The 24,320-nt window shown below is 47.3% G+C and overlaps 10 protein-coding genes across 10 annotated transcripts; 6 read left to right on the top strand and 4 right to left on the bottom strand.

The window, feature by feature from the left end:
* Window positions 1-834: 834 nt before the first annotated feature.
* BGW36DRAFT_304370 (major facilitator superfamily domain-containing protein) lies at window positions 835-2,588 on the top strand (the record flags this gene model as incomplete). The annotated part of the gene is made up of 2 exons (XM_046211961.1): window positions 835-1,100; window positions 1,160-2,588. 2 exons carry the CDS (start codon window positions 835-837, stop codon window positions 2,586-2,588), a joined length of 1,695 nt encoding a protein of 564 aa, XP_046068220.1.
* A 499-nt stretch (window positions 2,589-3,087) lies between these two features.
* BGW36DRAFT_387205 (uncharacterized protein) lies at window positions 3,088-5,121 on the top strand. Its single transcript, XM_046217091.1, has 4 exons — window positions 3,088-3,576; window positions 3,717-3,994; window positions 4,065-4,186; window positions 4,275-5,121. Exons 1-4 carry the CDS (start codon window positions 3,177-3,179, stop codon window positions 5,050-5,052), a joined length of 1,578 nt encoding a protein of 525 aa, XP_046068219.1. The 5' UTR covers window positions 3,088-3,176; the 3' UTR covers window positions 5,053-5,121.
* A 197-nt stretch (window positions 5,122-5,318) lies between these two features.
* On the top strand, window positions 5,319-5,689 carry BGW36DRAFT_431441 (ribosomal protein S28e; the record flags this gene model as incomplete). The annotated part of the gene is made up of 3 exons (XM_046220985.1): window positions 5,319-5,379; window positions 5,465-5,548; window positions 5,628-5,689. The coding sequence occupies 3 exons, from the start codon at window positions 5,319-5,321 to the stop codon at window positions 5,687-5,689; spliced, it is 207 nt and encodes a 68-aa protein (XP_046068218.1).
* Window positions 5,690-6,465: 776 nt separating this feature from the next.
* Window positions 6,466-7,314, bottom strand: BGW36DRAFT_431440 (uncharacterized protein; the record flags this gene model as incomplete). The annotated part of the gene is made up of 1 exon (XM_046220984.1): window positions 6,466-7,314. One exon carries the CDS (start codon window positions 7,312-7,314, stop codon window positions 6,466-6,468), a length of 849 nt encoding a protein of 282 aa, XP_046068217.1.
* A 3,321-nt stretch (window positions 7,315-10,635) lies between these two features.
* BGW36DRAFT_387200 (uncharacterized protein) lies at window positions 10,636-12,289 on the top strand. The gene has a single exon (XM_046217090.1). It carries the CDS (start codon window positions 10,724-10,726, stop codon window positions 11,798-11,800), a length of 1,077 nt encoding a protein of 358 aa, XP_046068216.1. The 5' UTR covers window positions 10,636-10,723; the 3' UTR covers window positions 11,801-12,289.
* Window positions 12,290-12,665: 376 nt separating this feature from the next.
* On the bottom strand, window positions 12,666-14,899 carry BGW36DRAFT_387199 (putative beta-N-acetylhexosaminidase naga). The gene has a single exon (XM_046217089.1). It carries the CDS (start codon window positions 14,568-14,570, stop codon window positions 12,756-12,758), a length of 1,815 nt encoding a protein of 604 aa, XP_046068215.1. The 5' UTR covers window positions 14,571-14,899; the 3' UTR covers window positions 12,666-12,755.
* Window positions 14,900-15,706: 807 nt separating this feature from the next.
* On the bottom strand, window positions 15,707-17,412 carry BGW36DRAFT_400280 (aldehyde dehydrogenase domain-containing protein; the record flags this gene model as incomplete). The annotated part of the gene is made up of 5 exons (XM_046218616.1): window positions 15,707-15,739; window positions 15,789-15,821; window positions 15,885-16,895; window positions 16,948-17,240; window positions 17,316-17,412. 5 exons carry the CDS (start codon window positions 17,410-17,412, stop codon window positions 15,707-15,709), a joined length of 1,467 nt encoding a protein of 488 aa, XP_046068214.1.
* A 551-nt stretch (window positions 17,413-17,963) lies between these two features.
* BGW36DRAFT_271130 (general substrate transporter) lies at window positions 17,964-19,766 on the top strand (the record flags this gene model as incomplete). Its single annotated transcript, XM_046210147.1, has 5 exons — window positions 17,964-18,042; window positions 18,098-18,126; window positions 18,190-18,274; window positions 18,345-18,558; window positions 18,653-19,766. Coding segments are annotated over 5 exons (1,521 nt in total), but the record flags the coding sequence as incomplete, so codon positions are not given.
* A 174-nt stretch (window positions 19,767-19,940) lies between these two features.
* BGW36DRAFT_303188 (beta-lactamase-like protein) lies at window positions 19,941-20,900 on the bottom strand (the record flags this gene model as incomplete). The annotated part of the gene is made up of 1 exon (XM_046211852.1): window positions 19,941-20,900. The coding sequence occupies one exon, from the start codon at window positions 20,898-20,900 to the stop codon at window positions 19,941-19,943; it is 960 nt and encodes a 319-aa protein (XP_046068212.1).
* Window positions 20,901-21,867: 967 nt separating this feature from the next.
* BGW36DRAFT_464752 (uncharacterized protein) lies at window positions 21,868-24,125 on the top strand (the record flags this gene model as incomplete). Its single annotated transcript, XM_046222268.1, has 3 exons — window positions 21,868-21,955; window positions 22,016-23,105; window positions 23,165-24,125. The coding sequence occupies 3 exons, from the start codon at window positions 21,868-21,870 to the stop codon at window positions 24,123-24,125; spliced, it is 2,139 nt and encodes a 712-aa protein (XP_046068211.1).
* Between the last annotated feature and the right edge of the window lie 195 nt (window positions 24,126-24,320).

The raw sequence follows: 24,320 nt of genomic DNA, 5'->3' as shown, positions 1-24,320 counted from the left end.
GGGGCCAGATAGCCAACCACAGGGCGAGACTGGCGGCTAATACCACTTTTGTCAGGCACCATGCAAGCCAATCAAACATCCAGAATGGAGTTTAAGCTTTGTCGCGCCAAGACAAAATGATCGCCGCTCCCGCTTTGTTTTGCTCTGCTTTGCAAAACTTCACACACTCTCATACACTATCGCTTTGTTTATTATCCCATTAATTTTGCACAAAAAATGAATACATTTTTGCAGAGCCCAAGTCGCTTGTCCGTGGGAGTTTCTGACCTCTGACGGCTATTACTATCGCCCCTAACTCGTGACCCTCAAGGTAACCCCTGGAATGCAAATAAACCTCGCGATGGAATGCGTGAATTGTGTGAGATGGCACTCCTTATTTCGATAGAACCAACTCTGGCAAGGGTTAAGGTAAAATTAGGCTGCTGCCTGAGCCCTATGGTGTCAGCCCATTGCTCATTATGGGCTAATCAGCGTCGTCCATTCAGCGCTGGCATGCATAGCGTGAAGATCAACTTATAGTCTGTGGGGCGACGCTCCTTTCAAGGTGCCTTCGGTTGTTGACCCTTTTTTCACATTTCACAAAGATTTAAAACCACATATTTTTCCTTGGAAACTCTATCCAAGAGGTTAAAAATGGCAGAATAGGAACCGTCACATTATCGCGCTCATCATTACATATGTGACCCGACCCTCGGCCGCCTAAATCCGCCTTTCTGGGCTATGCATTTTCTTATACCGCCTTAATCTACCATGACGCATTGATAAATTCAGATATAGACGAAAATCTATCGAGTCTTTTCGGTTGTGATCCATTTGGACAATCCAAATTCCACGATGCGACCCCCTTCTGTCGGTCCATCGGAAGCTGTGTCCAAACTCGATATACCAACAACACAAACTACAAACTCCGAAACACCCCGTACCACGTCCTCAAACCAATATCGTATTCGCCTGTGGGGGATAATATCCGGGCTTTGCGTCATATATCTACTATGTGCATTGGAAGGCACCGTATTGATCACATCACTACCCAGCATCGCAGCAGAGCTAAACCTAGGCAACCACTTCGTTTGGGTGAATAACGTATTTTCACTGTCTGCGTACGTATTCAAACTCACCGCTGGCATTTTGATGGGGCTATGCTAATGAATAGCCATAGTGCGGTAGTGATCCCTAGCTGTGGGCAGTTAGCTGACTTTTTCGGACGGAGATGGGTTACGCTCGGGATAGTTGTTGTATATCTTGTTGGAAGCGTGATATGCGGAGCAGCGCAGAATGCATCGATGCTTATTATCGGCCGTACTATTCAGGGCATGGGTAGCGGCGGAGTCGAAATGATTGTCCCAGTCGTCATCGCCGATTTGGTGCCATTGCGCCAACGAGGGAATTACATGGCTTTAGTTCTGGGCATATTCGCTGTGGGAACAATCCTTGGGCCGTTTATAGGGGGCATCATCGTTCAAACGACGACTTGGAGATGGATATTCTACCTCAATCTCCCTATTTGTGGTACTGGGCTCGTAATATTATTCATGTTTCTCCGGGTTGGACATAATCGCGAGACTAGCAGTACGCAAAAACTGAAACGAGTTGACTTGACCGGAGCTTTTCTTTTGATTTTGGCAAGTGTGGCGGTTCTTATCGCCCTGACATACGGAGGCTCGCGCTACAAGTGGTCTTCACCGCATATCATTGCACCATTACTACTCGGGATTATTGGCCTCATTTTATACATGTTATTTGAAGGGTCGCGGTTTTGTCGACAACCGATGACACCATTGCGACTATTTAACAGCAAGTCTTCAGTCGTTCTATCAATCAACACATTCATTAACGCTTTGCTACTACAATGGGCCACGTTCTTTCTCCCACTTTACTTTCAGGCAATCCTAGGCTCTCGTCCATCCATATCGGGAGTTCAACTACTTCCTAGTGTCCTTATGGCTATTCCTGGTGCAGCCGTTGCGGCATTAGTTCTTTCGAAATTTGGAAAATACAAGCTCCTCCACCTTTGTGGATTTGCCCTCATTACAGTCGGGCTGGGTCTATTTAGTCTCCTCAACCCGCACTCATCTACAGCCGCCTGGGTTGGTTTTCAATTAATCGCCGCGGCTGGTTCCGGCATGGTTTTTGATTCTTTATTACCTGCATTTCAAGCTGGACAGGCCGAAACCGATCAAGCTGCGGCCACCGCAACGATTACATTTTTACGATGCTTCGCCAACACTTGGGGGTTTGCTATCCCCACAGCTATATTTAACACTCAGATTGAGCATGGATTACACAATATCGAAAATACCGATATCCGCAAAGCATTGTCCCGTGGACAGGCATTCCAACACGCGACGAGCGAGTTCGTGACGTCGCTATCCCCAGCTACACAGGAACAAGTGAGAGAATTATTTAACAAAGCACTGTCGCGGGTGTGGAGATACTCCATAGCTTTTGCTGCTGTCGCTTTGCTCCTCGTTTTACTTGAAAAAGAGGTTCCATTGAGAAAAGAACTTGAGACAGAGTATGGTCTAGAGACTATTTCTGAGCGAAACAAAGATTCGTCTGTGACGGATGTATCGAATTATAGTGCATAGCATAACTCTTATAACAAAGCTATTTATTCATCATCATGTGATAGCCTAGAGCTGAGTACGGTTGTAACCCTTGATTAAACAAACAAATTATCAACATAAGAGACGGCCATATCAATATCAATGTATTCTAAACTCCCGCGCAAATAAAACAGTGCCTGCCACATCCCAAGTTCACGGTTGTCACAATGCCTTGGGGCCAAGCTGCAACTGGCGTTGCTGTTGGTGTTGGGGGCCAAAGCAGTGTTTTCAGGGACGTTAGGTGTTACGTTTGCTCTCAGAGAACAGGATCAATACGATGTTGTTCCAAATAAAACAGCCTATAAAAAAAACATAAATTAAATTACTTATGCACATTTTTTTTGGCTTAACCAAACTTATCGGGAAATAAAGTAAACGTTGGATCTTCCGCTAGTTAGCTGTTGGCTCTAAAGTCCAATAAAGGATGGGCAGCCAACACGGAGCCCTCGACCTAATACGATTCGCATCTCAACAACATCAACGTTAACTCAACATCAACCTGCGATACATAACCTCATAATTACGTAACCGACATAATCAAGTTGAATATTTCTATTATAAAGTTAAGATATGTCGGATCCATTCATCATAACAACCGGCCCTCCGTCCATCGGAAAGGGTCTACGATTAAGCAAAGTCCGATCGCATGTCGCACGCAAGTTTCATCAGCAGCATAAACAACAGACAGATCACTATCAACAGATTGCGAAACGGATATCAAATTCCAATATTCAGCGTAAAAATCATCAGCATGTAGAGTTCCCGGTTGATCCGATGATTCCTGTGAGGCATAATACTACTTCTGGCAACGAATACCATGGATTAGTGACATCCGTCGGGGAGAGGGTGGTAGAATCCAATCATCATGATGCCCCGGAATCAACAGCTATGGTACAAGAACTCGCATTGTTGAGAATCGATCCGACGAGAGTGTTTATTAGTCAAAAGGTTTGTGAGAGGATGCAGCAATGTAAGTTTGAACAATTTAATCGGCCTAAATGGCCTGCTAGGGTCTTATAAGTTTCTAAATTAGCAAGCCCACATATACCATCGATAAAGGATGTATGAAAGGATGTACTTGAAATATGCTAACAATGAATTACGATATAGTCGTATATCAACATCTAACAGTCTCTCACCATAACCACCCCTTCTTCCGTGTCGTCATCCCAGCCTCTGTACTGCACGTACCCATGATGTCCGTCAAAGTGCTTAATGCGACTCTCTACGACGACCTACAGCAAACCCGCTCCGGCGAATCGGTCAGCACGGTGACGCTCTGGCAGCGCCAGATCTCGATGAGACTTCTGACGGAAAGCCTGCATCGGGAAGAGGAAGCTCTCAGCGATGCGAATATTGCGTCATTGATTAGTTTTTTGTCATTTGAGGTTGGTCATTTTAAATTCTATAACAATTTTTCTTGTTTTGTGTTCCTCTTTGCTAATGAATGTTTACAAGATGGTAACGGATAACGCTGAGGCGTATCATTTGCATAAGAAAGGAATTCAAGTCATGATCGAGCGGAGAGGTGGGATCGATGAATTAGGGTTCGAAGGGCATCTTAAAAACGGAATCCTTATGTTTGTTCTCATCTTCATTATTCACTACTCCACCATTCCTCTTTACTTCTTTTCGTGTGTTGGATAGGCAAAGCTAACACTTACCAAGTACGCGCGAGCTACAAAAAATCCTACCGGGCTTTGTTGACACGACACGATGCCCTTCCATATTCGACGACCCTGCACCCCATAATCAACGGATTCAGCGTATCCATGACATGCGATGGATCAATGCACCAGTTGATCTGCGAATGTTTACATTCGACTGCATACCAGCTGACCAGTCGCACATCGCCGTACTTGGCACAGACATGTGTCGACTTCTCACGTCCTTTTATGAGCTCGTCACTTTACCTATTCGAGCCACCAGGTTGCAAGATGATGAGAACGGTACTACCCGGGAAGAACAGAGAAAGCGCTACGAAAAGCAATGGCTGTCTTTGTACACCACCATCCTCTTCTTCTCCCCATCCTCTTCTCCTGCTTCTAACTTCGATACTTTCACCACCCCAATCATCAACGTCATCCGCCACACCGCTCTCCTCTTCACACTCTCCCCATCCTCAGCCACTACCGATACGTCATCTCTCCTCGACCAGTTTGAGCGATTACTAAACCAAAGCGAGCTCCAATCACTATGGGGTCCGCTTCCTGGCGCCCTTATCTGGTGTCTAGTCATCGCCGCTCGTGCCAGTCCATCACGAAGTCGGATCAGGATGTGGTTAATGATGCAAATCACGCGAACCGTGTGGCCGTTGGCGCTGGATTTGGCGGACGAAGTGCTCGGCAGCACGCGGGTTGTTGTACTGGGATTGGATGAGCTGATAGCCTCTACTTTTGACCGGTTGTTACAATCCAGTCATAATAACCATTTACCCTTTCACTAGCTAATATATACAAATAACACTTATTCAATACACATCACTATTGAAGCAATCCATAACCCTGTTCTCTGATTGGTCCTGCCATCTGGGAGTGGGTCACCAGGGTTCCGGCATGCCAAAACCCTAATCGCACTGATACGGCGAGCCCGTCCGCTAAACCCACCAAAACCCGTTCCGTAGCCTCTGCAAGTCTTCCCTCGCAACCACGCTCCCCGTCCAAAAAGAATTCAGCCAAGACACTTCGCATCTTCAAGTTTCGAAGAACAAAAATGGATTCTGCCAAAGTTCCCGTCAAGTTGGTCAAGGTGACCCGCGTTTTGGGCCGAACTGGTACGCGAAGACCTCCTTTAAACCTCGAAAAGGAAGAAGGGACAGGGAATTGAAGAAAAGGTTGTCTAACGATTTTGTTGAATAGGTTCTCGCGGTGGTGTCACTCAAGTCCGTGTCGAATTCATGGATGACCAGACTCGTTCGATTATCCGTAACGTCAAGGGACCTGGTATGTGCATATACAAACAACAATCAATATCAGAGACAAACGGGCAGGGAATTGAGGCTAATTGAAAATTTCTCTACAGTCCGTGAAGACGACATCCTCTGCCTCCTCGAATCCGAGCGTGAAGCCCGCCGTCTGCGATAAATGCATTAAACCAGACATCAAAAAAAGAAGAAACTCAAAAAATCCAACACGAAGGGAAAAAACTATTGGAAATGATGGAGACGAAATGGGAGGTCGAAAATGTTCTTATAACGCTGAAATTTTTGCACCAACATCCAAGTTCGATTTTTTTTTTAGCTGGTCGTGTCGCATGATCGGGAATGGGAGTTTTGTTTTAGACAACTTTTTTTTCTTTCTTTTTAACTTGAATTCAAATCATACGGGCATCGCCATGGACAATCAGATTCGAAATCCAATAATTTGTTCTGTCCAGAGAAATTTTCTTTCGGATGGTCTGGATCAACGGGCACAATCGAGCGTGTTTCTTGACGATTGCACGAGATATTGAAAACAAGGCAGGAAGAGAGAGAATTTGATGGGTACAAACGATTTCCGCTAGGGGACGCATGTTTCGATAATCTCGATACCAAATATAATGATCAATGTCCAACTTCCTGAATTGAGACACACATTTTTCACACATTTATATCATTCAAACGTACAGAGGATTCCTGGCCGCTACAAAGCGTAACAATATTCTCAGTTCAAGACGCGAAAATTAAGACTTATCATTTCTAATCTATTGTCAATTAAGGAACGAAAGGTAAATCATATATCCAAAACGCCATGCTCATGCTTGAAGGAGTGTACATCATATCATCGCTATCGTTTCATCAAGATATGATCATTAGTAATAAACATTTTCCTGTCGTAATCCCAATAATTTCAATATCAAAAAGAAGCCTAGAAAACTATGTTTAGGCTCGGCGAGCAAACGCCAGAGGCTTTCTCTCAAGAGACCACTTCTTGGACCCCCATCCAGGAGCGCCTGTCCCAGCTGGCCCGGTTCCTGTTCCAGTTGAGGTAGAAGTCCATGTGGTAACGGATTCTGTACAGGTTGCTGTGGTGACGTCGGTCTCGGTAGCCGTCTTGGTAGCAGTTCCCGTAATAGTTGACGTTGCTGGTGGAGGGGGAGGGGGAGGTACGAGGATGGTTGTAGTGGACTCGCCTATAGAACCGGTACTAGTGAAAACATGTCCTACAGTACTCGTCTTGGTGATAGTAGTCTCGCCTCCCGAACCACCGTTACCACCACCTCCAGCAGATGTTAGTCCCACAGTAGCAGTCACAGTCACAGTGACGGTCTCTGTTTCAGTAACTGGAAGTGGACAGGCCGAGGTGTGGACAATAACCGGCACAGTTGTCACTGGAATAGGAACAGTTGTCACTGGAATAATGGTAGTCCAGGTTGAAGCAGAAACGGCGGTTGTAGAAGTCAACCACGTCGAGTACACAGTGGAAGCACCATGGGTACCGACCGACGTCGAGGTTGGGATGAAGATTGTTTTGGTAATAGTGTTGGTATAGGTGACTTCACGGCCAGTGCCAGTGGCAGTAGAGATGGAAGTATAAGTGGATGTTAGGGTAGTTGCTGGGGGAGGAGGCGGCGGAGGTGGAACGTTCCCAGTAGACAACGGGGGAGGAGGGAAAGAAGTAGTGGTGAGTCCGCCAGTGGGATGAGGCTTGTGATGGTCTGGCCAGTTTCCGGGGAATGCCAGAGAGGAGCCGATGAGGATGGCTCCAGCGAGGAGGTTGATAGAGTGCATGTTGTATCTTTCTTTTCTTCCTTCCTGTTTTGTGCTCTTTCTTTTCGTCCGTCAAGTAGTATCAGAACTGATGAGGATGTATCAAGGCAGAATATTGACTACTCCTGTAGCGAGTGAGAGTATATCAAATATCAGCTGTGAACGAATGTATGTGCTTATAAAGGAAACAGAACGGTCACAGGACCAGACGACGCCTTTTATAATCAACCCTCCACCGCCGTTCTCCCCGCCACGTCAAACTCTCGGATACAGTATTCATTGTATTACAAGATCGTGGCAGAGGCAAGGCGTGATCCTGTTCGAGCCAGTGCATGAACCAATACTACGGCATGCACAGTGGCATCCACAGTGTATCGGAAGGCAAAAGCCGAATGGACGGGTTCCGCATCAGAGGAAAGGCCGGTGGCTAGATGTGGGAACGAACTGGTGATTAGTGCTCATCGAGGCTTATAGCTGCGTCGAATCGCAAGGTACATTCTCAACACACTCGGGTTGATTCTGAATAGTGATGAGTGGGCTGAGGCTAGTATGGGTAAGACGTGGTGGGACCCACTTATTCAAAAACCTAGTCTATATTTGGATAAGACTTAAATGGCTTCACCACGTTAGCCGTTGGCGCACAGGCGCCATCCCGAGTTCTCGTCTTGTATTACGGGTTCCTATATCTTCAGCTCAGCTCTCTTCACTCACAGACATCTTTCAGCAAGTAATTTACGCAATTGTAAGCTTTCTTCGCAGTGGAAAATGAGATTTCGACACTTTAAAAATAGAATCGAGAATCGATAAAATCTCACGGACGCTATGCCGTACTAGGGGAAGATTGTCTCAGTTCCAGCGATCCAGCTGGAATCTTGGCGGCTATTGGCTGCCTGGTGGGCTACTTAGTATTGGCTGATCGCTTCAAGAAACTTTTTTCTCTTTTTCTCTCTCGGCAGTGGGATCCTGCTGCATTCATCTTGTATATCCATGGTTCTGTGGCTGATGTTATGTGTTTATAGTGTTATTCTTGGAAACCACTGTGGCAACCTTCTTAGATAAATATTCGACACGCCGCAACTGGGAGGTGTACGCGATGCTGAGCCTCGTTCTCGAATTATCCGAGTTTGTCTTCTGCCTGGACGCTAGGTCCTCTCGTCATCCTGCTGTCCGTTCTGGACACCGCCTTGGGAGGGGCTGGTGCTTAGCTGTGATTGATGATATCATATAATACATCCACAAGTGAACACCATAGGGCGCTACGGCATTACCGGGAAGCAGGCACGTATTACCGCGGTCTTCCTACCAAGTTCATAGTTCCGTATTTGGCATACTATATGACAGTTTACTAAACTAGTCTCGTAAAGCCTGCCTGCCACCGAGAGGGAAACCCGTGAGAGAACCAATTGAAGTTGTCCTAGTTAGCGGGCTTATATCTCGTTGACCCGGTGTCAGATGGAACCCCACTTCGCGGATGTTCAGGTTCATACTTGATTTAGTAGTGCCATACGTACATGTCTTAGGATCATACCAGGTTGACTGTGGCGCAACCAGTCTGCTCTCATACCCATCAGCCTGGAAGTAAGACAGTGGACAGTCGTTTACATCGGAACCAGCTTCGACTCAAGGCTCCCACAGTAACATTTTATTCGTAACATTTTATTCTATAACGAAGAGAAAATCAACAAAGAAAGCAGTAGTAAAATAAAAGTCTTATCCAAGACATGCATATGCATATACCGCATGTGTGTTGGCAAGCACGTTATCGGCCCAATGAACCGGGCCACACACCGTCATAGTGCGATGCGATCCACCCTTGATCCGCGCCCAACTGCATCTCGTCTTTTTAGCCTCGACCGTTTTGCTTGGCCTGCGTTTCCATAGGAACTCTAGCCTATCGTAGAGTATATACTAGTATAAATTGCTTTTTGGGCGAGTAGGTTTGTTAGTTGTACGAAATGCGCGGTACCGGTGAGGATTCAACACTTTGAGTAGATAAAAAATAGAAACCAATAACATGATACTATGGTATATGTGACTTTTATCCTTACTGTAGCTGGTTCAACTAACTTTACGCGGAGTTGCTGTCAGCTGAACAACAAAGTTAAGGAAAAAGCATGTAGATTATCTGTATAGTATATGGATATATACATATATATATATATCTAGGTTTGACTCTCGGGATTTGCTATTCTCAAATATCGAATTAATTAGAAGAACTCGCCCACGTACTCGGACTAAATCGATGACATGAGAAAATGGACATGTCAAAACAGCCTCTCAGCCTGAACTAGTCGCTGCCAACCCTCTAGACCTAACTCTGTCAGACCTAGCCCTACTTAAGTGAAACATGTATTACATTAATTACCAGCCACAAGCCACCAGATCTAAATTGGTATGCCATACGGAGTATTCTATGAATATACTATTGATAAACACTAGCTAATGGCTGCAAACATGTCTTTGATTTACGTCCTATATTGTGTTCTAACAAATCCAGGTTATATTCAGCACTACCCCGGTCTGGTTTTCAATTTCAACAGCCTGGAAGAATGCGTTTTATAGTATTTGACTTTATTTCGTCGAGTATGACCCGGCGTAGGTTTCGCCCCACACTAGTAGAGGATACGGGATTCATTACGAGTGACCTAGGCTTGGTCCGACTGTATAGACAATTGACAGTGACGACGACCAATCCCACTCTGCAAGACCATTTATCTCAAATCACAAATGAAGAACTCAAAATTGAAAATCCAGTTGTATAGAGAAAAAATTGGATATATGGTGACGACAGTTACATCGCCGAACTATCATGCATGCTTGATATGCATGTCTTTGGTTCCCGAGTATGATAGGCTAGATCCATCTCGACTTGCGTAACACAACCACAATAGTTGACTATTGTCTTTACTCGAAATACCATTAATGCATTACACAATTTCTTTGTATGTTGGCATAATCTGTATATTTTAGTTAATTTTTCAAATTTTTGGCTTATGCAATTGAATTGGCGGACTCATACCTAGCACCTATAACCCTCTTGTCGTCTCTGCTTTGATTCTACCGGATAAGTCTAAACACACTCCAATATTATTTTTCCATCATATTAATTGATCATCTCTTGACCATTGACAAATATATATATGTACAGAGGTGGTCAGTTTTCTATTAACCAATAAGTATACCATCATATTATAGTAAAAAGATAGGCGCTTTCATTATTTTTGAGACGTGCCAAGGTCGGAAATAGTACAGCGGCTGTGATTGGCTGGCCCCTGAATGCAGCCTCGGAGGCGCAGCAAAAGGCAACTTTTCATGTTGAACTCAGGCTCCAACTTTACACAAAATAACTTCAACCAGCCACTCGTTCGATGCGATGCCGACTTTAACCGGTCAATATAACCAACCCTCTATAAAAAGATAAAATAAATAAATGCCTAGATTCACTCTTTTACGGCTTATAAAATCTTTCCTTCTGTTCTGGATCGCCCTGGTTGGCCTCTGGATCTTTCTTCCGTCGCTATCGCCAGCCCCAACCAACTTGCGCGATCACTATATTCAAAATATTCTCACTGCAGGCCAAACTCTCCACACTGTGCACAAGTGGCATCCTTCATATGCCAGTCCAGGCGCGAGTGGCCGTGTTCCGCACCCATCCGATGACTGCTCAGGCTTAATCATCGATTGGCGCTTGGTATCTGATGTGCAACACGACTCGGTCTCGCTGGACATTGGCGAACATGTGCATCTGAATCTGACCGATGCAATTCTGAAATCCACGCAAAAGAACGATGACGATGATGCGGACCTCTTCACCCGCAACAATGAATTATATGTCAGCGAAGTCCTCAACGCCCACATCAACGCCGGCGATGAGAACCATGTAATCAACATGCCCTGGTTCCGATGGGCCGATATGGCACTATTCCATCACCAGATGCACGGCTTCACATACGCCATCCAAATCCGCGTCGTTGCGCGCGACGGCAAACGCGTCGAGATCTGGAAAGCGTCGACCCTCGACAACGGCGACGACGTCAACCTGATCGACCCGCGCCCATCGGACCGCGAGTTTGGCGTCATCGCGTCATTCTCGGACCTGCAAGTCACGCAGTCTGCACGGTCGGGGATTTCGGGGATTGTGGTGTCGGATGTCAAGGGCGAGTTGCCGTCAAAGACGTATCCGACGCGGTCGTTTCTGCTCGTTTACCTTGCGCCAGTGCTGAGTGTTTGTTTGATGCTTGTGCTTTATGTTATTATGCCGTCTTTGACGACCGTGGTGTTGCCGTTGGTCGCCGTGTATGTGGTTGTCGTTGCCATTTGCTGGTGTTGCTCTGGGCGCAAGGATTTTGTGGAGTGGCGTGCGAACTTCTGGATGACTCGCTGTTTCTTTGCGAGTAGTCGACGCCGGAAAAGAAGCCCTGGCGCTGTTGTTATCTGGGGTCCTTCTGGTCCTGTATATGAGGAGAGAAGCGAGACAGATAGTTTAATTGGCTCTAAGCGCGGGTAGGCTATATAAAATGCTATGATTCATACATATATTTTTTTATGTCCGTACCTCGCCTACCTATGCAGGATTTAGCATTGAAGAACCCGGCATGCCGAACGGCATACGCTGTTCATCCCCTGACTTGGTGTAATCTTCGCTGCTCAAGTGTATATACTCGTGTATATCAATACTCCGTAGGGTCAAGCGTATATACTCTGTAGGATGGTATCCCGTCATACGACTCAGGTTTGGTTGAAATTAGACTAGGACATCGTACTGCCTACACCGCTTCGTTTGTAGAAGGAACCTTCCTCAAAGGTCAGATAGTTAGTTCTCTGGTTTAGTCAATCTCTTGATTCCGGAACAATCAGTCATCGTACACCCCCGATGGCCGTTGCTCAGCCGATGATCTAGTCGTCTCCTAGATTACATATGTAATACAGAACATTGCACCGAGTATCAATATCAATCATAAGCGAGAGATGCTCTTTATTCGGCACCCTTGCTTCTCCGATACATGTATCTATGCAAGCGTCGGTGTGTATGCGTTATGTTAGCAAGACTCTCCAGATGTCAATTGATGTAGACAAATTGATATGAGATTAGGGTTGATGTATAACCGTCAAGTACATAACATATGTAGCTATGATCAAGCCCTTGTTGTTAAGTCATTTATTTGTACATGGACTGGAGAATTGGCTGTCATTCAGAGCACGTATTGCTTAATGCACCAATTGATATATTGCTGATACGTACATGTACCGGCGGTGTGATTACAGGTAAGAAACATTTACTTTAATCAATGATTAATTGATCAATTGATAGTGGGTGACGTAATTCGATACTCAATTAATACGTTTAATGTTAATTTTAAATTTAACGGATATAGTTGTGTGAACCAATTCGTATTGTCAAATCTATTTACACAGTGAAGAATCATAATGTATAGAGCATAAACTCAAGTTAGTTAACCATGTTAATGAATCGCAGTCTGGTCGTAGTACAAGTCGCAGGCGTGCGGGTGGTTCAAGCAGTACCTGGGCACGAGAGGAGTCGCGCCGATACCGTTGGCAACCAGATACTCACGGAAATTGAGGAGACGCTGGGTCAGAGTGGTCGTGCGCTTCAAGCCGGTCTTGGGGTCCTTGTTGCCCGACCAGGTCAGCTCGGCGAGAGCCGCGGCACGGGGCCAGACCTTGCTGGACACGACGGTGTCGTCGACCTGCTCGGACCATAGAGGTGCGATGGAGCCCTTGACGTGTTTGGCCTGGGCGTCGGTCAGGTTGGCGGTGAAGTCGTAGTCGTAGATGCGCTGCCACGTCTTGTATGGTGCGCACCAGCTGCCGCCATTTCCGCCGTAGTTGAAGTTGGCGTTGTCGGCGTCCGGGTTTACCATCACGTCGTAACGGGGATCGTTGGTGACGAAACCGCCGAAGCCGCAGTCGAGGTACAAGAAGTCGGAGGAGGAGACGATGACGTCGTAGCCGCGCGCGGTGAGGTTGGCAATGTTGGTGAGGCCGTTGTTCCAGGACTGGACGAGCAGGTCTTTGGTGGGCACGTTTGGCGCGTGGGGGTCGTTCAGGATGATGTCCTCCCAGACGACGAGCTTGCGGTTCTTGATCTTCTTGAAGATGGGGAAGGCGTGGTCAACCCAGTATTGGACAAGGTCGTTGTATGTACGGCTGGAGTCTTGGGCGAACCAGTTAGTCACGTAGGAGCTGAAGTTGTAGCAGTTTGGCTGCAGCTCGTCAGAGCCGACGTGGAAGTAGTTGTCGGTGAAAAGGGTGGACAGTTCGTTGTAGACCTTCTCGACGACACCGTAGGTCTTGTTGTTGATGATATCCAGCTGGCCAGGGTTAGGCTCGACAGCAGTGTGGGCCGCCCAGACATCGTTGGACCACCAGGAGTTGCCGCAAGCAACAATGCTGGGGTCAACCTGCTGCCAGCCCGAGGCAGAGTGGCCGGGCATATCGACCTCAGGCAGAACACGAACACCGCGGGCACGCGCATATGCGACCACACCTTTGATGTCGTTGTGCGAGAATCTCTGCCATGGGGAGTATGCATCCTTGGTCATCTCGGGGAAAACGTTCATCTCGACGGGCCACGACTGCGTGTCATCCAAATGCCAGTGCAAGACGTTCAGCTTGGCTAGCGCCAAGCCGTCGATCTGTTCCTTGATCTTGGGGACGGAGATAAAGTTACGGCCGGTATCCAGCATGATACCACGCCAGGCGTAGATTGGAGAATCCTCGATGTGGACGGGCTGCTCGATAATCAGACCATGGCCATTGGAGATGATGATCTGCTGCAGGGTGGTGAAGGCGTGGAGCGCACCCCAGATGGTCTGAGCAGAGATCTGGATGGTGGAGGAGGATTCCTTGATATCAATGGTGTACGACTCGTCGACATCCTCCTGCAAGTCAGCAGTAAGATCAGCGACCTTGACAGAGACGGTATCGATGTGGCTCTGGCGGCGCTTCGCCTTGGAAGCAGAGGGAACAGCTGAAGAAGAGGGAGCGGGAGAAGCTGTAGGGAACGGCGGGTAGCTCGCGATCGGGGCCTCTGTGGCCTGAGGCACCCATCGCAGCTCGACGATCTTGGTCCAGGCGCGGTACCAGCCCTCGACGACGATTTGGTTGTTGGGCAGGTTGGGGACGAGCACGTCTGGCACGGAAATCGGGCCTGAGCTGCCCCAGGTGATCGAGCGCGGCGCAGGGAGAGGGTTGACGGCGACAGCAGCGGCCGTCGAGGCGAGCCAGGCCGCAGCAACCAGGCTGTTCAGGCGCATGGTAAACAATGCAATAAAATAAAGTAAGGAACGAATAAGAGAATGAATGGATGAAGAAGAAGGAGAGAAAGAGGATGACAGTTATCAAGTCACCAGGTGTGGATGCTCAAGCCGAAGGATGGGAAAGATCGACGCGCGACCTGCTGCATTTAAACAAACAACAAATAAGCGGTTGAAGCAAGGGAACGGCGCATTCAACAACCAACGTATGCGTACATGCCTGCCACGCGCCTTAGCGGGCGCGACTCGACACTGGACAAGCGGAGGCTGGAGATCCATTATTCGAATGTAACATTGACGCCGGCATCTCTTCTGACCATGGCGGTGGTAGTAGAGAGAAGGTGCGGTGCCAACACTAGAACGCACTAAAAGCCTAAAGGGTGCCGATCGACTAGCGCACTGACTTAGCAGTGTTAGGCCAGTCATGCTAAGTATAGGCGTGGTCCTATCGCCAGGCACAGCCGGGGGTGGGGGCCACATTGTGCTTGTATGATGACCATGGCTTTTTTCATGTTTGACAGAAGTTTCGTTTCCTCAAACAATTTACTGTCCGCGAAACACCCAACACTCAACAATCAACGCAATAACTTCCACTATTTCATTTTATTATCTCCTTCATTAATCTAGGTTTATCTTCCCCGCACAGATACGATAACCAGTGTCACCATGCCAATCCTCAAATCTTATTATCCCGATCCAATGCTACCTGCACTGCTAACATTATAATAAACGTATTATCATAATAGTAGTACTTATTATTAAGATTTCCGCGTTTGTTCACTTACTATTGGCCGATCGGGGCGGTAGTGAGGAGGGTGGGATCTGGGGTTACATCCGCCCGAGATATCAATGATTACATACAGAGTATCAATTGACGTGGTGGTCGATATACATAAGATTAAATATTCCGTTGATTCTGCCACCTACGTAAAAGTGATGCGGTACTAGAAGTGACTTTGTAGACAGCGGCCTAAGCATAAAGCTGTTATTCGGCCTGATATTAATGTGATCGATAGATAAGGTCAAAACCTAAACTTAATGCCGTAACTCTAAAATCTGCCAGGGAAATTCATAATTTTTCCAAAATCAAATTTATATGTTATATATAATTTGCAACCAGATTCCCTTGTAGGCATCTAATTATTCACTGCAAAGGTCATGCTTTTTACCTGGGTAGGGTCTCAGTAAGGAATCAATGTAAAAAAAAGGAAGACCTACCTCCAAGTACTCATCGATACCTATTCTCGATCCCTAACAAGAGCAAGGACAAGTATTAGAGAACATTCATCCCGGAGACACTGAAAAGAAGCATACCTCTCGGCCCTGGCCGCTTTCCTTTACGCCACCAAAGGGCGAAGCAACGTCACTGATCAGACCAGTATTCACCCCGACCATCCCCACCTCAAGCGCCTCTGCCACTCGCCAGGCTCGAGATATATTTTCTGTGAAAAAATACCCCGCCAGTCCGACCTCGGTTGAATTCGCCATCTGGACTACTTCGTCTTCTGTTCCAAAGCGGAGAATGGGAAGGAAAGGCCCGAATGTCTCGCTTCTGGCACACAAGGCATCTGGCGCAACATTTGTTACAATGGTTGGCTGGAAGAAGGCTTCTCCGAGATCGCTGGCGACTTCACCACCAGTCAAAACATGGCCGCCACGCTTAACAGCATCTTCTGTATGAGCAGCAACTTTTTCTGCCGCTTTTTTCGAAATTAGCGGGCCAAGCGTCGTTTTGGGATCATCCCCTGGCCCCAGACGGAATTGATTGACTCGAGCAATCAACGCTTCGACAATTCGATCATGAACACCGGACTGAACATAGAGCCGATTGACACAGACACACGTCTGTCCGGACAAACGAAACTTACTGGCAACAATGCCATCGACTGCCTTGGAAACGTCGGCATCGTCGAATACAATAAAAGGAGCATTGCCACCGAGTTCGAGATTGACTTTCTTCATCGTCGTCGTACATTGTGCCGCCAGCAACTTCCCGACTGCGGTCGACCCCGTGAAGGAGAATTTGCGGATTGATGGATGCTGCGTGAGAACCTTGCCTACGCTGGCCGTGTGCACGAGCGTAGTGACGATGCTTAGTGCACCTGCTGGAAGGCCTGCTTGGTATGCGAGATGAGCAAGAGCCAGTGCAGTCAGAGGCGTCTCGGCCGCGGGCTTGACCACACACGGACAGCCAGCTGCAATGGCCGCACCGACTTTGCGCGTAATCATTGCGGCTGGGAAGTTCCATGGTGTGATGATTCCAACAACCCCGACGGGTTGCTTGATCGTGATGATGCGATTGGCGGAAGCACTCGCTTGATGTACCTACCACCATGGATCAGGCAGGTCAGATGAAAAGAAGAGAGATAAACTATACCGTCCCGTCTATCCGGGTGGCCTCGCCAGCAAACCAGTCTACGAAATCAGATGCATAAACAACCTCGCCCCGTGCTTCTGCCAAGGGCTTTCCGTTTTCTGCCGTGATGATTGTCGCAAGGTCATCTCTGGATTCATGCAGCAGGTTGAACCAGCGCCGTAGTATTTCTGCCCTTTGTTTCCCGGTCATGTTTTTCAATTGTACTGCTGCTTTGACGGCAGCGTCAACCGCCTCTGTACATTGTTTCTCGTCGAGGTCGGGGACCTTGGCCACGGGCTGTGAGGTTGCGGGGTCTTGTTTGCAGTATTAGTTTTCAGGTGAAAAACGTATTTTTTATATTTAGACTTAATCGATGCTGCTAGACCTACTGATAACATCAAAGTATTGGTCACTCTCGGGGCGATACCATTTTCCGTTGATGAATGCCGAGTCTGGCTGGATCAGTGACTGGTTTTTGAGCTGCATTCTACTGTATTCAGGTGCCCTAGATATTAAAACAGTGAACAAACGTAGAAATGACATTCATAAATATTTAGCCGTCAGGAGGGTTAGCTTATTGTTCCGTACGAACCGGGACACTCCAAAGTATGTCAGCCTACCCCAACATCCATCCAAACCTCCAACACTGAATTCCAGCCATGGAGGTATTATTGCTAGCATCCTTTTGCGGGGTTCCATATTCTGCCACTGGGGTTGGAGCATGTTTTATTCGTGTGGAGATATGTTTCCTCTATACACAACGTAGAACTAGTACTGAATAGAACAGACACGGAGATGTCTCTTACCACTCTCTATATCCAATTCAATATCCCAAATAGTCACTATAATAGCTGTCAGATTGGACTAGTAGAAAATTTTATTATCAGAGGTCATCTATTAAAATAAGTATTATTTATTACATTGTAGTGATCATAATTCAAAAGTATCCCACACTGGCAACTACACATGTCCTTTGTGTATCTATTCCTTTTCTCCGTTTCTATTCCACAACCACTCCAATGCTACTTTCCAGCAGTTTTTTTTCCCTCTCAGGGCGGCGCCTCAGAGCCTTGATGGTGTCCACGGCGAGCATAGCATTCCTCTTGTTTGGATATGGTAAAATATCCCTGCATAGCTGGAAAGACCCATAACTAACCCTATTCATATTAAGACCAGGGTGTGACTAGTGGATTGTTGACGGTAAAGTCATTGAAGCTACCTATGTAGCAAAATCAAGGTCGACTGACTATTGGCCGACTACAGCTACCATCATTTTACAATATGTTCCCGGAAATTGACACGACTACTACAACCGGCGCCCAAAAAAGCAGGAATGCAACTGTCCAAGGTAGAAACTCTCCAAAAGAAAGGGAGAGAAAAAGAAAAAAAGAAGGTTACTAACCTATAGACCGGTGTAGGACTCGCTGTAGCTATATACGAAGTCGGTGGCGCGTTCGGTGCCGTCCTGGCCTTTCTCATTGGCGACAAAATTGGTCGGCTTCGCATGGTCTGGCTTGGCCATTTCATCCTGCTCATTGGAGCAGTCCTGCAGTGTGCGTCATTTGGTCTGGCACAGCTTGTTGCTGCTCGCGTTATTACTGGAATCGGAATTGGCTTCAACACCGTCACCATGTAAGGACATCCAACCTCCACCCGACCAATCGTCTCCCCAGTAGTATGATATATGCCATGCATATATGTCTTGATACTAACAAATAAGTTACAGCCCCGTATGGCAAGCCGAAAGCTCGCGTTCTCACAATCGAGGCAAATATCTGCTGATCGAGGGCGCCATGATCACCGGCGGTGTCTGTCTATCATATTGGATCAACTTTGCCTTCCAATTCACAACCGGCGATCTATCATGGCGCTTCCCCCTCGGTTTCCAAGTGCTCCCCGCTCTAATCGTGTGCCTCGTCGTTCTTGATCTGCCCGAATCCCCTCGATGGCTCATCCGAATGGGCCGGTACGAGGAGGCGAAACGCATGATGGACGCTCTTGATAGTGATTTGGGGCCAGAGGCGCGCGAAGCCAATTTCGCAGAAGCCTGCTCGGGTGTTGTCACTTCTGCAAATCAGGAGGGTTCTGGTTGGAAACTCATTTTCGGGGCCCGTAAAGATGAGAATGCCTACGCAGTCAAGTACAAGTATCACCACCGCATGATCCTAGCTATTGGCCACGCGATCTTCCACCAGATCTGCGGCATCAATCTGGTCATCTACTACGCGCCTAAGATTTACCAGGAAAACCTCGGACTCAGCGCGTCACAGACTCGCATTGTTTCGGCGACCGTTAATGGCATTGGCTATTTTGCCAGCGGCTTTATTTCGACATCTGTGGTTGAACGCATTGGCCGGCGCAAGCTGATGATTATTGGGTCGGCGGGCATGGCCATAGGTATGGGCGTTGTGGCTGGGACGACGCGGTATTCATACAATGTCAAAATAGCTGCCGTCGCCGCTGCGTTTATCTTCACCATCCAGGCATCCTTTGCCATCGGCTGGTTGGCTATTGTCTGGCTATACCCTGCTGAGATTGTGCCCTCCGAGATTCGGTATGCGGCCAACAGCGTTGTGGTAGCAACGACATGGTCGTTCAACTTTCTCGTCGTTATGGTGACTCCTGTCATGCTGGCTAATATTCAGTGGCACGCCTATCTCATTTTTACGGCGCTCAATGTCGCAATTGGGCTGTGCGTTTATTCATTCTATCCAGAAACAGCTCGTCGCAGTTTGGAGGAGATTGATGAGATCTTTTCAGAGGCCACGGGGCCTTTTGATGTGGTCAGGGTGTCCTTTAAAAAGCCATATATTCACGATGAAAAGGGGGAAAACATAGTTGGACCTTTGACTGAAGAGGCCAAGGGCGAAACATTTGAGCATGTCGAATAATATGTTTATCAATTGATGTATTTGTCGTAGCTACTGTTGAGAGGCTTTATGCTACTACATATGTACGGAGTATATACAGAGATACTGCTGGAATAAGTAACTGAAATATGTGTAAATTTATTTCTACAACTTGGCGGGGAAGATACTCTTCTGATACTCCTTATACCATTTTGCATCGTGGCTAAGCACAACTTCCACACTGGCGCCGCGAAAGCCTTCCTTCCTCAACCTTCTAATCTTTGCGACCGTATCAACGGCCAGCTCTTTGTCTGCATGAATACATACAACCATCCCATTCTCTTCCCATGTAGCGATATCCGTCATCCCGTCTAGAATGCGTGAATGATGGCACGCATCACCAGCTAGATACACCCACCTGTCCTCCGAAACCCGAGCAAACACATTTAAATGCCCAACCAAATGGCCTGGGCTGTCGACAATAAAGATTGATGCGTCACCAAACAGATCAATTGCATTGTCAAACGGCGGCAGCGGCTTCCAGCAGTGTGATACCCCCGGCACCAATCCATCCAGAGTAATGGTGGACGGGCTGGACGCTGCCTGCGGAGCGACTTTGGGTTGGTAATTGGGCAGCTTGGCCTGGATTGGTAGTTCGATTGTTCGTTCAGGCGGCAGAAGATCCTTTTCAAAGTGCGCTGCAGAGTGATACTTCATGCCGTGCTCGAGGAGATTCCGCGTCCCGTATCCCACAATGAACGTGGCCCGTGTAAAATCCCGCGGGTTACCGACGTGGTCATAGTGCACATGGCTGAGAATAACAATATCGATATTGCTTGGTTTCAAGCCACCTTTCTTCAGCGATTCTCCGGCATCTGGCGCCGTGTGGATGGGTTGGCGGGTGCGCAGGTGCGGGTGGATGTTGCGAGGATAGTCATCTAGGTTCCGCCTCAGTCCAAGATCAAAGACAATATTGGATCCGGTTCGAGGATGGTGTAGGAGAAACGACATGGACGGCACTGTGTTGCGCACGCTCTTGTCATCTTGATCGGCGCAGAAAAAGTGCTCCGGCAAGGTGAGGAATCCGCTGGGTAGGAGTGATACCTTGACATAGGAATCCGCCATTTTCTTTTCTGATAGATATCCTTGGATGCTCGTGTTCAAGAAAGGATGAACATATTTGATTCGTATGACCCTGCCTCAAACCGTTCTGGCCTGTAGCCCTCATCAATCGATGCTATTGGGGTACGGTTTACTCCACTCTCATTGGTTCCACATACTGCGAACGGTTCCACTTTGGCGCGGTCTTGTGAAGCTTGTTGTTGGAGGTGTTGGGGTACTCCAATAATTGTGGAGGTAGTCGAAAAGTCAGTCGAAGGTTCAATCGAATGGTTTCATCTTCTAATACGTTCGGTTTCCCCTGGCATGTTGTTGACTTTAGTCTGTGTTGCTATCTGTGGCATCTTATGGTTGACCCACAAACTACATAGTAGGAAAGACCGGACTCGAAGTACTTGCTTAGATTATATCGGCCAGCTCTCTTTGATTTATTAATCCATAATTGACTTAATTGACTGAGTGTGGACTGCATATAGTACCATATATAGAGAGATGGAATATCTAGATGAATTGTGAACAACTCACAACCAATTTAAATTGATCCATTGGTGCCGAGTGTGAATTTCATAGCTACCATGGATATGGAACAATGTTATAGAATCTAGATAACATAAAAGCACTCATTTCAGGCTATATTTCTGTCAACCTGGTCTATATCTAGTGTATAGTTCTGTGTCTTGGCGTAATAGTCATTTAGGATAATTCTTACCCTGAGGCATAAAAATTACACGCCCCGGCTGATCATTTAATATATATATTTTTTCCCCTCATGCTTTCCTAGTAGTATTAGTTGATTAACAAGTTGCCACACAGGCTAAAAGTTCAATGTTCGGTGTGGTTCTCGTCTGTACCGGCAATCACCGGCCTAGAGAGATTTAGGGTTGCTCAAAGTCTATACCCCACGTTTATGAGCAGTCTTTCATCATGAACCAAAAAAGAGAATCTTCTTGCATAACACCAATATTAATCAAAAATGCAGTCCCAACGAACCGCGCACAAATGTCCGCATTGCGCGCGCGAGTTTGCTCGGGCTGAGCACCTCGTCCGTCACAAACGAACTCGTACGTTCTTCCCTTGCTACTAGTAGTCAGCCCTTGCAATCTAGTTAATTGTCCATGCAGACACTAAAGAAAAGCCGTTTTGCTGCGGCCACTGCGACCAAAAGTTCTCCCGGCGAGACCTGTTGCGCCGCCATGAGATCAAAGCCCATGAGCTCGATACATCCATAAGAGGCGACAAGAGAAATCAGAATCATTGCCAAGATGACAATAAAAATAGCAATAACAATAACAATGTTTCTGGAGACAGCAGTTGTCAGCAACGGGCATCAAGCTCAAGCCTGGAGAATAATGAAGATCAAACCGAACAACGGCAATGGCCAGCCATACAAGTAGGAGCGTCGGAGGCGAGGATGAGCCTATCGTCAATGCTACCGACAGGGTTTATGGATTTTCAATTAGAAGACTCGTGGCCCAATCAGCCCTCTCCCGATGAGGTTGACTTGTCCCTCCAGAACTATTTCATGCCCGGCAACTTGAGCTGGCTGGACAGTATTCAGTCTTATGTGCCAGCAGTATCAAACCCTCCTATCTCTGGTTACTCAGTGTCTACAGGCGATGAGATATCATCTGGAACCGATTCACGATACTCCAATCCCACTCCTAGCTCATCGTGCTCGCTGCTTCAAAGCCCAACTACCAGTGGCCTGCCTCCCGGCTTGCTGCGGGGCTCCGCCCTGCAATTTAGTGGCAATCGATGGGATTTTATACAGCAGCAGGCTCGAAAATACGGAACCTGTAACCTGCCAGACCCAGCTGTGTTATGCCGATTCATACATCGATACTTCAAGACATTTCATCAACACCAGCCTTTTATTCACGAGCCCTCGTGGTCGCCGGATACCGCTGAAGTCAGTTTGGTCCTGGCTGTGTGTGCTAACGGAGCCGTGTATAGTTTGGAGTGGGACACAGCGTCTGAGCTACATCGTCTGGCAGTTGCCATGCTCGACCCCGAAGACCATAGTCTGTCGGCCTTACAGACCATGATGCTCCTGACTGCCTTTTCCGCATGGAGTGCAGATTGTAGCAATATCCGCACCGCTTTACAAATACATGGACGACTCGCACTTGCCTTGCGGCATGAGTGGGCGCGAGCAGGTTTGACTGTTGATGGAACGTGGGCAAGCTGGCTGCAGAATGAATCTCTGAGGAGGTGATTTCTTCCTCCTCCTTTTATTTCTTGTTGACCAGTCAATAAATGAATGAAAATAGGGTTTCGTACTGCATATTCACCCTCATGAACCTGATGACGATTGCCTATGACATTGTGTCTCCCGTCGATTTAGAAGACGCCTTTGGCATGCCGTGCGATGAGAGTCAATGGAATGCCAAAACACCAGAACAATGGTTAGAGGCCCAAACAACCAACGCCGAACGGTGGCCATGCGCGTCTGCAATTCTCCAAAGATTGGCTGACGATTCACTTCCGGTGCCTCAAAAGATCGGTATGTTCGGTTGCCACATCGTCATGTCACTGATGAGCCAGAAAATAATGCTCTTCCGCAAATGCTGTTCCCCCAACTACGTCGGCTTCGCTGACCTTCGTGAACACTACTTTCGCATACTGCGACGGTGGCAGATCATGTGGGAAAGCGAGCCCGAGGCGTCCTTGACCCCTGATCACCCCCGCGGCCCAATCTTGTTCAATTGCACGGCTCTGCTTCGACTCGCATATATTCGACTTGTCGCTGATTATTCTCCGATTCGAGCGGCGTTTAGTCTACCAACGACGATGGAAGATATTGCAGGGCGCATAAATGTACTGCCACCGCCAGTAAGATGTTCGCAGACAACGCGTGCTGTATTGCATGCCTGTCTAGCGCTTCGCATTCCTATCCATTTGGGTTTGAAGGTGATCGCACGCTCCAGTTTCTGGATCTGGAGTGTGCAGCATGCGCTGTGCTATTTTGACTGCGCTCTGCTGCTGGGGCAATGGTTACAAATGATGCAGCACACGCAAGACTTATCCCAGGAGGAAGAGACAGTCTTGGATCTTGTTCACCAGATCGTTGGTGGGTCTGTTACATGTTCTACACGGTCAATAGATTCGGTGCATCTCCTGGGCCTTTGGGCCCAGCTGTTGGATACCAAAGAAACAACTGTATGGCATATCATGCCCAATATGGCCAAGGTTCTCCGGCTTCACGCCGAGCGATTGGCTAACCAAATGTAATATTAAACATTATTTTTTCAAAATAATTAAGCCTACATCAATTCTTGGACCAACAGTGCTTAGTTTTCGTGACCGAGGAGATATTCTCGATCTGATATTGATCCAAGTGTAATTTTTATTCTTTCTAATCAAGGTGGTACAAAACTTTGGTCTTTACTCATTGCAGCGTATTCATGACAAGATATCAAGTACCGC

The sequence above is a fragment of the Talaromyces proteolyticus genome (genome assembly GCF_021365285.1).
Source record: "Talaromyces proteolyticus strain PMI_201 chromosome Unknown BGW36scaffold_11, whole genome shotgun sequence".
In the NCBI taxonomy this organism is placed as follows: Eukaryota; Fungi; Ascomycota; class Eurotiomycetes; order Eurotiales; family Trichocomaceae; genus Talaromyces; species Talaromyces proteolyticus.
The sequence above is the reverse complement of the archived record's forward strand: the minus strand, read 5'-3'. Positions and strand labels throughout refer to the sequence as shown.